Source organism: Nicotiana sylvestris, chromosome 3 (assembly GCF_000393655.2).
Source record: "Nicotiana sylvestris chromosome 3, ASM39365v2, whole genome shotgun sequence".
Classification (NCBI taxonomy): Eukaryota; Viridiplantae; Streptophyta; class Magnoliopsida; order Solanales; family Solanaceae; genus Nicotiana; species Nicotiana sylvestris.
This window is the reverse complement of record NC_091059.1, coordinates 182,447,817-182,462,073: the sequence shown is the minus strand read 5'-3', so window position 1 is coordinate 182,462,073 and position 14,257 is coordinate 182,447,817. Positions and strand designations below refer to the sequence as shown.

Here is a 14,257-nt window from a genome sequence, read left to right as displayed (position 1 = left end):
TTTTGAACAGTAGAGTTCATGCACATTCCAAGGATCCATAACGAAGTTGTTGATGCTTTGGCTACCTTGGTGTCAATATTACATCATCCGGATAAGGTTTATGTTGACCCGTTGCATATTCAGGTTCATGATCAGCATGCTTATTGTAATGTGGTAGAAGAAGAACTTGATGGAGAGCCTTGGTTTCATGATATCAAGGAATATATCAGGATGGGGGTGTATCCAGGACAAGCCACAGGCGATCAAAAGAGAATAATTCGGTGGTTAGCGAGCAGATTTTTCTTCAGCGGAGGGGTTTTATACAAAAGGACTCCGGATCTTGGATTGTTGAGATGCATAGATGCTAGACAGGCCACAGCTATCATGACCGAAGTACATTACGGAGTCTGTGGACCGTATATGAGCGGATACGTATTGGCAAAGAAGATCCTCCAAGCAGGTTATTATTGGCTCACTATAGAGCGAGATTGTATCAATTTTGTGTGCAAGTGTCATCAGTGCCAAGTGCATAGAGATTTGATTCATTCTCTACCATATGAACTGCACACAATGTCTATACCATGGCCTTTTGTTGCGTGGGGCATGGATGTCATTGGGCCAATTGAGCCATCAACATCAAATGGGCACAGGTTCATTCTGGTGGCCATTGACTATTTCACCAAGTGGGTAAAGGCTAAAACGTTCAAGTCCGTAACCAAGAAAGCGGTAGTTGATTTTATGCACTGAAATATCATTTATCGATTTGGGATACGAAAGGTGATCATTACAGACAATGGGGCTAATCTCAATAGTCATCTGATGAAAGAGGTATCTCAGCAATTTAAGATTACGCATCGCAATTCCACACCTTACCGCCACAAGGCAAACGGAGCAGTTGAGGCGGCCAACAAGAATATAAAGAAGATACTTCGGAAAATGGTGGAAGGCTCCAGGCAATGGCATGAGAAGCTGCCTTTTGCATTGCTGGGTTATCGCACTACTGTTCGCACTTCAATCTGGACCGTTGATCAAACGGTCCGGAACTAATGCTATCTTAGCATATAAATGTCGGAACCTCCTCCCCCCCCCCAAACCCGTCTCTCTCACACCCCTCTCTCAGAATTATACTCCCAAACCCTAGCACCGCCCTAAAATCCCCCTCCCCTCTGGTGGCGACATCGGTCCTAATCCATCCCAAATTCACACCACGGAACCATCAAGACCCCCTCATACTAAATCCACAATTTATTTCCCTCAAACCCTCCTTAAACTCCTCGAATCTTAAATTCAAAATCCGAGTTCTAAGAGCCAAATCCAAACCTGGGCATGCAGGATGATTGCTCCAACCCTCATGAGTTTTTAGAGCCGGTTTTGTCACGAAATAGTGTTGTTCACTTGTTCTTGACAAAGAACAAGTGACTAACCGTATTTGGGGATGAAGTTGGAGTGTCAGGTCTCTAGTTCGAGTTTAGCCGGTGAGTTCTATTTCATTTTTTGGGTCTATTTCTGGTTTCATTCTCACTTTTTGTCCCTCTTCTTTCTTTTACTTTTCCCTATTTGAAATTTAACCAAATTTTCGGCCGAGTTTGGGATCTGTCTGTTTAGTTTTCGCTGGTTTTTCTTTTTTTTTTGTTATTTCTGCTTCCAAGACTGTTCTCCGGTCCTGCTTGATTTGTTTGGTTTCGTTTGATTAAATGGCATGGCTATTGTTCCAATTAGTCACCTAGTTAATTTAATTAGGGCTATTTGGATAACTTGATTAATTTCTTGCTCATTTGGGTAATCAGTTGATTGGTACATGCTTATATCTCGGAATTTTTCAAGTATTTGCTCTTTGACTGATTTGATTCAGTCTATCTATGTTTGAGATTTAAAGCCATTGCAGACCTCACCCCAATGGGGGTATGATTTGGGTCATTTGGTCAGAATTGAACCCACTTTTGGTTTCTTTAACGGGTCAACTTGACCCATTGGGCTCAGGGGTAATATAAGGTTTTAAAGGGGTAGTCTAGGTAATTGGCTTAAGGAATCTAGGTGTAACTAACTAGGGAAGCTTCTAGGAAGCTGGGGTTGGGGTTATTCTGAATTTCTATATTTTACCTTAAGGACACCTAAGCAAAAACGAAAAATTTTGAAGGTTTGAAGTGCAATTGTGAATTCATTGAAGCTGCCCTAAATGCCTTGCCTATAAAGGCTCTTTAACTTAGCATTCAAAAAAGGATAGAGATCAGATTGAATAAAAATCACAAACGGCTAGAAACACCAAAAATTACTGTTCCATTGAATTTTCTTCTATAATCTTTGAGGTTTTCAACTTCTGAAGTAATTTCTGAATCATTTGGGGGTTAAAAGTGGATTGAACTTGGGTTTGCAGAAGTTTGGTTTGAAGTTGTTGGGTTACTGTTCGATTGAAACTGTTTTTTTTTTGGACTGTTGCATATCATATTCTGGTTTGCAATTGGCTCTGCTGGTGCTGACTCCTGCTATTACTACTGCTGATCCCTCATTTCTTATTTCTTTTCATTTCCAGGTATGTATATTGAACAGGCCCTTAGCCATTGAACCGTGTACTTGAGGATTTGGATCATCAGTTGCCTCACTAGCAAATATTATGTGAATACATGGCTTGAATTCCAGATTTTGAATAGCAATTCTGTTTTTGTTCTATTTTTATCTCATTCATGCAAGTTAGAATTTAGCTTTAGATATATGTAGCAGTGATCCTTTATGAATGATTAGGTTCTGCAATTTTTGTATTTATGAAACTCAGTTTTGTTTGCATAACTGCAAAGGCTAATGTCTAAGTATGGATAATTTATTACTCTGTTAGCAAGCTATAGTCTAGTCCCTTAGTGTCATATATTGGGTTGCTGTTTGGGACGGGATTTTTGACTGTTAAACATATTGAGAGGTGTGGGTATAGTCTTATGCTAGTTGAATAAATCACATCATTTTTAGGTTGCAATTCAAAAGAAGTTTGTAAGTCTGGTTGTTACTATGGCATGCTCTAGATTCGATGATGACAATTGTATAAGAATGTGGGATAATTAGTAAGTTATTTTGAAAGACAATAGCATACTATTGGAATTGGGCCTATTCTCTTACTTCACGTTAACTTGCTAAGTCGAAATTCCTGTAATGGCTTAATAACAATTGAACGTTAGATGCATGTGTAGTGAGGTTAGTTTTGGCAAATATTGTCCCGTCCAGGTTGTATGTGTGTGTTAAAATAAATAGTATCAAGGAGGACCTCTATTGGGTCTATCACGGGCCCAGGCGGGGCAACCTAGCCAAGTTTTGGGCTAAGTGTTATTCTAGTTTATATCGCTTTCCCGGCACCAAATCTGAGAGCACGTACCAGATGAAACTTGGATTTGTTTTGGGCTATTGTTGACCGGCCCTCCCATTATTTATTGTGTTGGCCCAAATTCTTTGTTTCACCCTCAGATGTGGGTTGTTCAATGCCAACATTGGTTACCAAAACTTAGTTTAACAATTTCATAAAATAAGTAGAAGTTCCACAATTTTTCTTTATTTAATTAATTAACTTTTAAAATTAGATTAGAGGTGTGCTATATTGGGTAACATAAATAGCTTATGGCCCTCCAAAGTTAGTTTCGATTTCCCTTGAAAATTAGAATTGAGGTGTGTTGTGCCAAGTAAAATCTAAAAATGCATGGCCCTCACTTAATTATTTCTTTCAAATCCTTAGCATTCAAGGTGTGCCGTTTAGCGAATTTTTCATGGCCCTCGCAAAGTTAAAAACATGTAGTTGCTTTAGGCGCATTATTTTAATAATATTACTTTCCTAAACTCGGGTGTGCATTTCATGTGACCCAACTCCAAATCTCAACAACGTTGAATAAAATGTGTTTCGGACTGCGGGTGCATTTCATGTGGCGCGGTCCAAAGACATATTTTGGACGACGTTGAAATCTTCCTTAAAATAATTAAAAGCGGTTTAAAGTTAAAATTATACCATAGGTTAAAACATGTTTCAAATCAGATAACTACGCCAATTAAAGCAGTTGAGCGACCGTGCTAGAACCACGGAACTCGGGAATGCCTAACACCTTCTCCCGGGTTAACAGAATTTCTTACCCGGATTTCTGGTTCGCGGACTGTAATACAGAGTCAATCTTTTCCTCGATTTGGGTTTTGAACCGGTGACTTGGGACACCATAAATTATCCCAAGTGGCGACTCTGAATTTTTAATAAAAATGAACTCATTTCGATTGTCACTTTAAGTTGGAAAAAACTCCCTTATACCCCTTTTCGGGGTGTAGGAAAAAGGAGGTGTGACACGGTGCGCTAATACCACGTGTATCCCCTCTTCTGAGGAGTGTCATACCGGGTATTGCATTGATGTGATCCATATTATAAACAAACCTAGGACCCCCCCCCCCCTCATTTTTTTACATTCTCAAGTATGTGTAAACTGTAACTCCTTTTCAAAATTCGTCTTTTAATAGTTGTTTTCAAACCCTTATGTGTTTAAACCTAAATTTCCTACTATTTGAGCCTATACTTGTCTATTTGCTAATTGTACAAAATTCACAAAACTGTCTTGCCTGGAACCACACTAGTAGATCCTGAGGGGTGCCTAACACTTTCCCCTTAGGATAATCTCAAGCCCTTATCTTATCTCTGATTATCAAACAAACTTAGAAATGAACCCTATAGGTGTCCTAATGCACCTTAAATCATTAGGTGGCGACTTTTCAAATGCAACCCCGATTCCCAAAAGGAATGAGTTGTCTCATACCCAAAATGTCATAAACCCGATTTTCCGATGTGAAGAGGGAAAAAGGGGGGCGACAGTGGCATAGCGGCATGGTTGATACGGAGACTTATGTGAGCTGTATTTATCGAGATGACTCGCAGCCAGCAGAGTCTCCTTCAGAGTATTGTACTGTATTTTTATTTATGTCCACTTTGTATTCCGAACAGTTACTGTATTTTATTGCACTTCCTAGTACATGCTCATGCACTTGTGACACCGGGTTCTGTGATGATTATTGGGTACCTTGTATTAACCTCTTAACATCATATTTAATTTGAAATGATTACCTTTTACTAGTAAATGCGAAGGAAAAATCATAGTTTTCAAAATTATTAAAATGAGAATTTAATTAAGTAATTTGGTTGGCTTGCCTGACAGCGGCGTCCGGCGCCATCACGACCCTTAGTGAATTTTGGGTCGTGACATTTATATATATGGATCTTTAATTTTACCTTTTCTTTAACCTATTTGATAAGTGAAAATTGAAGAATTTTGCATACAGATTGGAGGAATATTTTCGTCATTATTGGATAATAGACTCCTTATTTGTGTTATGTGCGTAATGGAGAAACAACTGGGTTAGTATTGTACTATCTTTATCCTAATTCGTGATACTTGATCTAATAAACAATGGCTGATGATGCATATTTCTTCAAGAAAAAATTCTCTATCATTACCTTTAATGTAAGATCTCATTGGATGACCTCTTTTATGATCTCCTTTAGCTTTCTCTAATTATAATAACTTTGTTATTGACTCGGTAAATAACTAGGGACAAACACTGATTTTTGGAGATATTTGGGACTTGTCAAAGTGTTTGGACACGAGATATTAAAATTATTCAGATAATCATGACACATCTCTTATTTGCTTTAAACGGTCTTCACTCGACCCATATATACTAAGATAGTCATAGAGATATAAAGCCCCAAAATACAAGTTTATTTGAAGGTTAATATGCATGGATACCAAAGATTTATGAGACATTAGAGAAGAGCTTTGAATCATAATGAGTATGTATTCCGAAGCAAACCAAATTTGTGATTAATCCGTCTAGGATCATGCATTCAGGTATCTTCGTAATTGTAAGACAACTTCACATCCAAACTCTTTAACTTTCAATTATGTCATGCATAAAAGTTGAACTACAAAAGAAGGTAACAGAATCTCGGTAAAATTAGTCAAACAAAATAAAACTTGATTCACTAACCACCACCAGTATATGACTATTTCTTGATTCATTAGGCCTCTTTTTCTTTTCCTAAATTGCTTCGGAACTTAATTATTTGTGGATAAAAAGAAGAAGAAAAAAAAGCTTTGCAGCATGACATTCCATAATTAGAAAATTATTTAGAAATATAGAGCGAAATCAACAAATATCTAAGTAAATTTAATAGGTCTACATGCAAGTAAAATTATCATTGTTATACAAAATTTAAATCAATTGACAAGGAATATACGTGCAATACAAGTACCTAGAAACTAGTATCCTAGAAACTGCTATGTCAAGTAATAATATATGTTGAAAATGTTGGTTTATGTTTAGTTAACAATGGCATGCTGAAAATGTTGGTTTATGTTTAGTCAACAATGGCATGCCAATTGGAAGAGTTGGTGGAAAGAGTTGGTGTGGATGCTAGGAGGAAGCTTCCTCCTTTGATGTCACTCATGACATCAAGAGGAGGTAGTTTGATGTCAGCAATGACATCAAGAGGAGGTCTTTACCTCTATAAATAGATGCACTCCTTCACTTGTAGAAATCATCCCAAAATAATACAATACATTGTAGTGAGTAGAGAGTTAAGAGAGAAATTCTCTTAAGTGTAATTGGGAAATCTCCCCTTCCTTTGTTAATATTAAAAGGGCAATTGTTCTCTGGTGGACGTAGGATTATTTTGATCCGAACCACGTTAAATCTTGTGTTCTTTCTTTTACGTTTCCGCTAACAATTGGTATCAGAGCGACAGGATTCTTTAACGATCCAAGGAGAAAGAACAAGCAAATATGAGTTCCATGAAGTTTGAAATTGATAGATTCAATGGACGCAACAACTTCAATATCTGGAAGATCCAGATGATGGCGTTACTGCGGAGGGAAGGTTCAATCCATGCTATTGACGGAAAGTATCCTACGGATATATCAGCTCCCGACAAGGAGAAGATTGAAGGGGATGCATTGAGTGCAATCCAACTATCCCTTGCACCTAACGTGCTTTGTGAAGTGAGTACGGGTACCGAAGAGACGGCCAAACAGTTGTGGGAAAAGCTAGAAGGGCTATACCAAGACCGATCAGTGACAACAAGAATGTTGTTACAACGGCGTCTTCACACATTTAAGATGGGGTCAGGTACTTCGTTACAAGATCATTTAGATGCGTTTAATAAACTTGTCATGGACTTACAGATTGCAGGAATTAAAAGGGAGGAGGAGACGCTTGCATGTGCTTTGCTATTTTCATTGACTTCAGGATATCGTGATATTGAGAATTCAATGATGTATAGCAAGGAGCCTATCAAGCTTGAGCAAGTGCGGCAGGCACTTAACTCTAGTGATGTGCGGAGGCACATTGAAGGAGATAGAGATGACCAGGCAAGTGGCCTCTTTGTAAGAGGCCGGACTAGCCAACAGGGAAAGACCAAATCAAAGCACAGATCAAAGTCTCGTGTGAACAAGAAGAATACAGAGTGTTGGGGTTGTGGCAAGAAGGGGCACTTTGAACGAGATTGCCCAATGTCAAAGTCCAAGGAAAAGGCGAGTGCATCTACAGTTGAACAGGTACATAATTTTGATAATGATTATGTACTAACAACATCGTGTAATAATAATAGTAGTTATGAAAACAAATGGGTGTTAGACTCTGCTTGTACTCTGCATATGACGTTCCGAAAAGACTGGTTTAGCAGCTACGAGAAAAGTGGAGGAACCGTAGTAATGGGCAATAATGCAACTTGTGCAATAGTTGGCATTGGCTCAGTTCGGGTTCGCTGCCATGATGGAATCGTGAGGACTATTACACAAGTCCGTCATGTTCCTGATCTGAAGAAGAATTTGATCTCCTTGGGTACTCTGGATGAACAAGGCTACAGGTACATGAGCGAAGCAGGAACTATGAAGGTGACTAAAGGTTCTTTAGTCATGCTGAAAGGCAAGCTGGAGAACGGCCTTTACACATTGGCCGGAAGCACCATTGTTGGCTCTGCAAATGCATCTACAGTGCAGTTATCTAATGATGACAAGGCAAGACTATGGCACATGAGACTGGGTCATATGAGCGCACGTGGACTGGAGATGTTGAGCAATCGTAAACTTTTGGAAGGTGAGAAGATCAGCACGCTTGACTTCTGTGAGCACTGCGTTCTAGGGAAGCAGAAGAAGGTCAGCTTCAGCACTGGCAAACACAAGACAAGAGGAGTGCTAGACTACATCCATTCAGATTTATGGGGTCCTTCTAAACTTCCATCGAAGGGCGGAAAGAGGTATCTTCTCATTTTTATTGATGATTTCTCACGAAAGGTTTGGGTGTATTTTTTGAAGGCAAAAAGTGATGCTTTTGAAGCATTTAAAGAGTGGAAGATTTTGGTTGAAAATCAAATGGAGCGGAAAATCAAGTATCTTCGCACAGACAATGGCTTGGAGTTTTGCAATGAAGAGTTTAATGAATTCTGCAAGGTTCATGGGATCTCAAGACATAGGACTGTCAGGCATACCCCACAGCAGAATGGAGTTGCCGAGAGAATGAACAGAACTCTTCTTGAAAAGGCTCGTTGTATGCTCCTACAAGCCAAAATGTCCAAAGTATTTTGGGCTGAAGCAGTTCACACTGCTGCTCATATTGTCAATCGATCTCCAGCATCGGCAATTGACTTTAAGACTCCGAATGAGGTATGGTCAGGTGAACCCTCTAACTATTCATACTTACGAGTATTTGGGTGTCCAGCTTATTATCACGTTAATGAAGGAAAGCTTGAACCAAGGGCTAAGAAGGCCATATTCGTAGGGTATGTGGATGGAGTAAAAGGGTACAAACTTTGGTGTTTGTCTTTACTCAAATTTATAGTTAGTAGAGATGTCACCTTCGATGAATCCTCTATACTTGATCCCCGTAAAGTTTCCGTGGAGTTTTCAGGAAACAAGAACAACGAGCAGGTGGAGCTTCCGGTGGAGCTTGCCAAGGAAAAGGATCAAGAGACTCAGGTTAAAGATGAGTCAGAAGATGTAGGCGTTGAAGAACTTGCTGTCAATGAACCATACACAATTGCGAAGGGGAGGGAGAAGAGGCAGACACGAGAACCGGAACGCCTTATAAATCAAGCAAACTTGATTGCATATGCGTTCGTAGCTGCACAAGAAGAGATTAAAGATCTGGAGCCCTCCTCGTATATTGAAGCAACTTCTTGCAAGGATGCCGCACAATGGCGGTTAGCCATGACTGAAGAGATGGAGTCTCTTCACAAGAATCAGACATGGGTCTTAGTGAAAAGACAAAAGGGGAAGAGGACAGTTGGATGCAAGTGGGTCTACCGAAAGAAAGAGGGAATTCCTGAAGTGGAAGATGCTAGGTTCAAGGCGAGATTGGTTGCAAAAGGTTTCAGCCAAAAGGAGGGAATTGACTACAATGAGATTTTCTCTCCGGTCGTGAAGCATAGCTCAATTCGCGTGCTACTAGCATTGGTTGCACAATTTGACTTGGAGCTTCAACAGCTTGATGTCAAAACTGCTTTCTTACACGGTGATCTAGAAGAGACAATCTATATGGATCAACCTGAAGGTTTCCTAGCTGAGGGAAAAGAAGATCACGTATGCCAACTAAAGAAGTCTTTGTATGGTTTGAAGCAATCCCCTAGACAGTGGTACAAGAGGTTTGATGCATTCATGACTACACATGAATTCTCAAGGAGTGCATTTGATAGTTGTGTGTATCACAAGAAGATGTCTGGTAACTCAATGATTTATTTACTGTTGTATGTTGATGATATGCTTATTGCTGCTAACAACATTACAGAGATAAATGCTTTGAAGAAACTATTGAGTAAGGAATTTGACATGAAGGATTTAGGAGCTGCAAAGAAAATCCTTGGTATGGAGATTTCAAGAGAAGACGATGTTGTACATCTTTCTCAGAAGAGGTATATTGAAAGGGTTCTCGAAAGATTCAATATGCAAACGTGCAAGCCTGTAAGTACACCATTAGCTCCTCATTTTAAACTTTCAGAGTCACAAATGCCTCAGTCCGAGGATGAGGTGGAGCATATGTCAAAGATTCCTTATGCCAGTGCAGTTGGTAGTATTATGTATGCTATGGTATGCACACGTCCAGATATTGCTCAATCTGTAAGTGTGGTAAGTAGATACATGTCCAACCCAGGAAAGAGGCATTGGGAAGTTGTCAAGTGGATATTGAGATATCTCAAAGGAGCTTCTGGTGTTGGTCTTACCTTTCGAAAAAGTGGTACAGGTATTTCAATTCTCGGTTATGTGGATTCTGACTATGCAGGAGATCTTGACAGAAGAAGGTCCACAACTGGATACATCTTTACCCTCGTTGGCAGTGCCGTCAGTTGGAAGTCGACTTTGCAGTCGATTGTCGCTTTGTCTACGACAGAAGCAGAATACATGGCAGCAGCGGAGGCGGTAAAGGAAGCTATCTGGTTGAAAAGTTTAGTAGCGGAATTGAGTTTGGTTCAGCTGGAATCAACTCTTAGATGTGATAGTCAGAGTGCTATTCATCTAATGAAAAATCAGAGATTTCATGAGCGCACTAAACACATTGATGTCAGATTTCATTTTATTCGAGATGTTATTGATGAGGGAACTATCAAGGTCGTGAAGGTTATCACAGACGATAATGCTGCAGACATGTTGACCAAGATAGTCCCGCTCGCTAAGTTTGCACACTGCAAGGACTTGGCGGGGGTGTGCATCAACTGATGCAACTCCGAAGAGAACAGTTGCTAGGTGGAGGTGGTATGTTCAACAATGGTTTGATTCTTCTTGTTTCTTACAACGGGGTTGCCCAGTAAGCTTAGAAGTTTTGGCCAGAGTTGTTCACACGCTCGAAACGCAAACCAAGGTGGAGATTGAAAATGTTGGTTTATGTTTAGTTAACAATGGCATGCTGAAAATGTTGGTTTATGTTTAGTCAACAATGGCATGCCAATTGGAAGAGTTGGTGGAAAGAGTTGGTGTGGATGCTAGGAGGAAGCTTCCTCCTTTGATGTCACCCATGACATCAAGAGGAGGTAGTTTGATGTCAGCAATGACATCAAGAGGAGGTCTTTACCTCTATAAATAGATGCACTCCTTCACTTGTAGAAATCATCCCAAAATAATACAATACATTGTAGTGAGTAGAGAGTTAAGAGAGAAATTCTCTTAAGTGTAATTGGGAAATCTCCCCTTCCTTTGTTAATATTAAAAGGGCAATTGTTCTCTGGTGGACGTAGGATTATTTTGATCCGAACCACGTTAAATCTTGTGTTCTTTCTTTTACGTTTCCGCTAACAATTGGTATCAGAGCGACAGGATTCTTTAACGATCCAAGGAGAAAGAACAAGCAAATATGAGTTCCATGAAGTTTGAAATTGATAGATTCAATGGACGCAACAACTTCAATATCTGGAAGATCCAGATGATGGCGTTACTGCGGAGGGAAGGTTCAATCCATGCTATTGACGGAAAGTATCCTACGGATATATCAGCTCCCGACAAGGAGAAGATTGAAGGGGATGCATTGAGTGCAATCCAACTATCCCTTGCACCTAACGTGCTTTGTGAAGTGAGTACGGGTACCGAAGAGACGGCCAAACAGTTGTGGGAAAAGCTAGAAGGGCTATACCAAGACCGATCAGTGACAACAAGAATGTTGTTACAACGGCGTCTTCACACATTTAAGATGGGGTCAGGTACTTCGTTACAAGATCATTTAGATGCGTTTAATAAACTTGTCATGGACTTACAGATTGCAGGAATTAAAAGGGAGGAGGAGACGCTTGCATGTGCTTTGCTATTTTCATTGACTTCAGGATATCGTGATATTGAGAATTCAATGATGTATAGCAAGGAGCCTATCAAGCTTGAGCAAGTGCGGCAGGCACCAAAATTGTTGTTCTCACACTTAGCTTTGAGAATCTTCACATTGGGCAAAGCTATCTGCAATTCTGAATCACCAACCACATATTGAAATGAACCCATTGAGAAACATCTCCTTGCATTCAAATTGCTGCTGCTAATTTCCCCTTGACTTTTGTCTTCATAATTTTCACTCCCTTCATTTACATTTTTGTACTTACCTAATCTAACTGAGAAAACTCTCATTTCTCCAACATTTTCTTGCATGAGTACTCCTGGCTTGTGACTCTGTCTAATTCCATCTTCCAAATGGAAATTCCAATGTTCTCTTGACTCATAATTAGAGCTAAACAAGGAGTTTCCCATAGAAATTCCTGAAGTAATTACACCTCTACATAAAGGACAAGTTGAGTTTGATAAGAGCCATGTGTCTATACAATGGATGTGAAAAGCATGACTACACAAAGGGAGCAATCTGAGTTTGTCATGTTCTGAAAATTCACATAAACAAACAGCACAATCAAATGGCTCCTTCAACCCCATAATATCCTTATACAAAAACACAGGCAGAGTATCAATGATAGATTGGTCTAAACCAGAATCATGTTGCCGAAAGAGCTGTTGAAGCTGCCTTTGTAGAGCCTGAGAACTACTTGATTCTGGGATTCTATTGGAATGAGAAAGTGATGAAAAAGAAGGCATCTTTAAACAATACCTAATCAGAAGATGAAGAAGACCAAAGACAAAAAATAAAACAGCAACAACTACTATTACCAACAGGAGAATTGGGCTGATTCTGCTCATGGATAACAATTTGTTGTCAAAATTTGCTAGTAAATCTTTCAGAATCCTGACTTCTAACTCTGGTTAGTGAAAAGTGGAGAGGAATTAGAGCACAAAAAGCTTAAAAAGTTTTCAAAATAAATCATTATATTACTACTGGCATGCCATTTTCAGAAAGATGTGGGGTAAAACAAATCTTTAATAAGCTAAGCACCTTCCAAGAAACTTGCTTTATTTGAATAGAAGAATATATAAAATGAAGACTGATCTTTCACTGATGGCTTATGAAAGACTTGAGGTAAAGAGAGTATGAAATAGACAAGAAATGTCCAGAATTACACAAAAATAGAGGCAGCATACAAAGATTATCAGAAGGAATAAAAATCTAGAAGTAGCAGTTGACCTACCTCTACCCTGGAGAGAAAAATACAGTATATGGATGGACTTATGTATGCTGGATTTGATAGGTAAAAGATATGGCCATAGAAATATGACCAAAATAAGTGATTTGCTCCCTATTGATAAGTTGCTTGTCAACACTGTGCTTAGATGTGGGCAAAACAGAACAAGAAAAAGGGAAAGGTGAAGTTACTAAAGACAAGGCCTGATGACAATGCTTCCCAGATTATAAATTCAGTTTATGACATAAACTGACTTTTTCAAGGATTGCCACATGTGTCTTTGTCACTGCTGTCCTTTTTGTGTATTTGTGGATGCAATTATCTTATTCCCTGGACAACATTGTCGTCTGTGGCTTAATTGAAACAATACATAATACTTGGTTCATTTCTGTCACTTTCTTTGGGTTTTTAAGGAACTAATTAATGTTTCTACTACTTTTATTTTATACTATTGGAAATTGCATTCATCACGCAGCCTTGAACAAAAACTAGCTTTCTAAATTAACAACTAGGGTAGTCAAATGGTACAAATCATTGCAATTAATGATTATGAAATCTCCAATTCACATTGCTTTTTCCATCTTATAGTTTGATAAATATTAGACAGCCCACAAAGAATACATGGCATAATTAATTGGTCCACCACTTTGCTTGTGTCCATGTATTATTCAAGTGATACACATTATTTTCTTCTTTCATTGCCTTCTTGTCAAGGCAGTTTTCTACTCATCCTGGTAGGTCTACTTACCATATAAACTTTGGCCTTAATTATGCATTTTGGCATCCCTTCTCAATGATGGTCCCGTGATAGAGGGATCCCAAAAAGAAAAAGGTCAGAAAAGATAGGTTGGTAATTGGTAAAGATTCCTCCATTTTTTACTCAACTTCTCCTTTTCTTTTTAATTATCTGTATTCGAAATTAACTGGCCTGGCCGACTAATCTGGATTTGCATCGAGTGGACCCAATAGATTACTATAATCATCCTTGACCTGAGTTGACTCTTAGGAACTGTATATGATGACAAAGAAGCGCATGGACAAGAAATTATACAGTAAGGTGTCTATTTATGGGTGGTTCCCGCACGCTTTGCCATCTTTGTTACGTAACAGAATCATTGAAGATGTTGAATTTAACTAATCATGTGGGGCAAGTGATTTTAACTAATCTATGTGATGTTTAAAGCCCGACCGACAAAAGTAGTTGGAAAACTTGTCTGCTTCTTCATTTCTTTGCACTTGCCC

At 39.1% G+C, this 14,257-nt stretch overlaps 1 protein-coding gene across 1 annotated transcript; it reads right to left on the bottom strand.

Annotated features, from left to right (window-relative positions):
- Window positions 1–784: 784 nt before the first annotated feature.
- Window positions 785–13,345, bottom strand: LOC104237519 (RING-H2 finger protein ATL46-like). The gene is made up of 3 exons (XM_009791681.2): window positions 13,022–13,345; window positions 11,858–12,694; window positions 785–795 (listed from the first exon to the last, which is right to left on the bottom strand). Exons 2-3 carry the CDS (start codon window positions 12,633–12,635, stop codon window positions 785–787), a joined length of 789 nt encoding a protein of 262 aa, XP_009789983.2. The 5' UTR covers window positions 12,636–12,694; window positions 13,022–13,345.
- Window positions 13,346–14,257: the final 912 nt, after the last annotated feature.

Excerpts from the sequence above, each read along its gene's own strand:
- LOC104237519 (XM_009791681.2), bottom strand. The coding sequence starts at position 12,635 with ATGAGCAGAATCAGCCCAATTCTCCTGTTGGTAATAGTAGTTGTTGCT.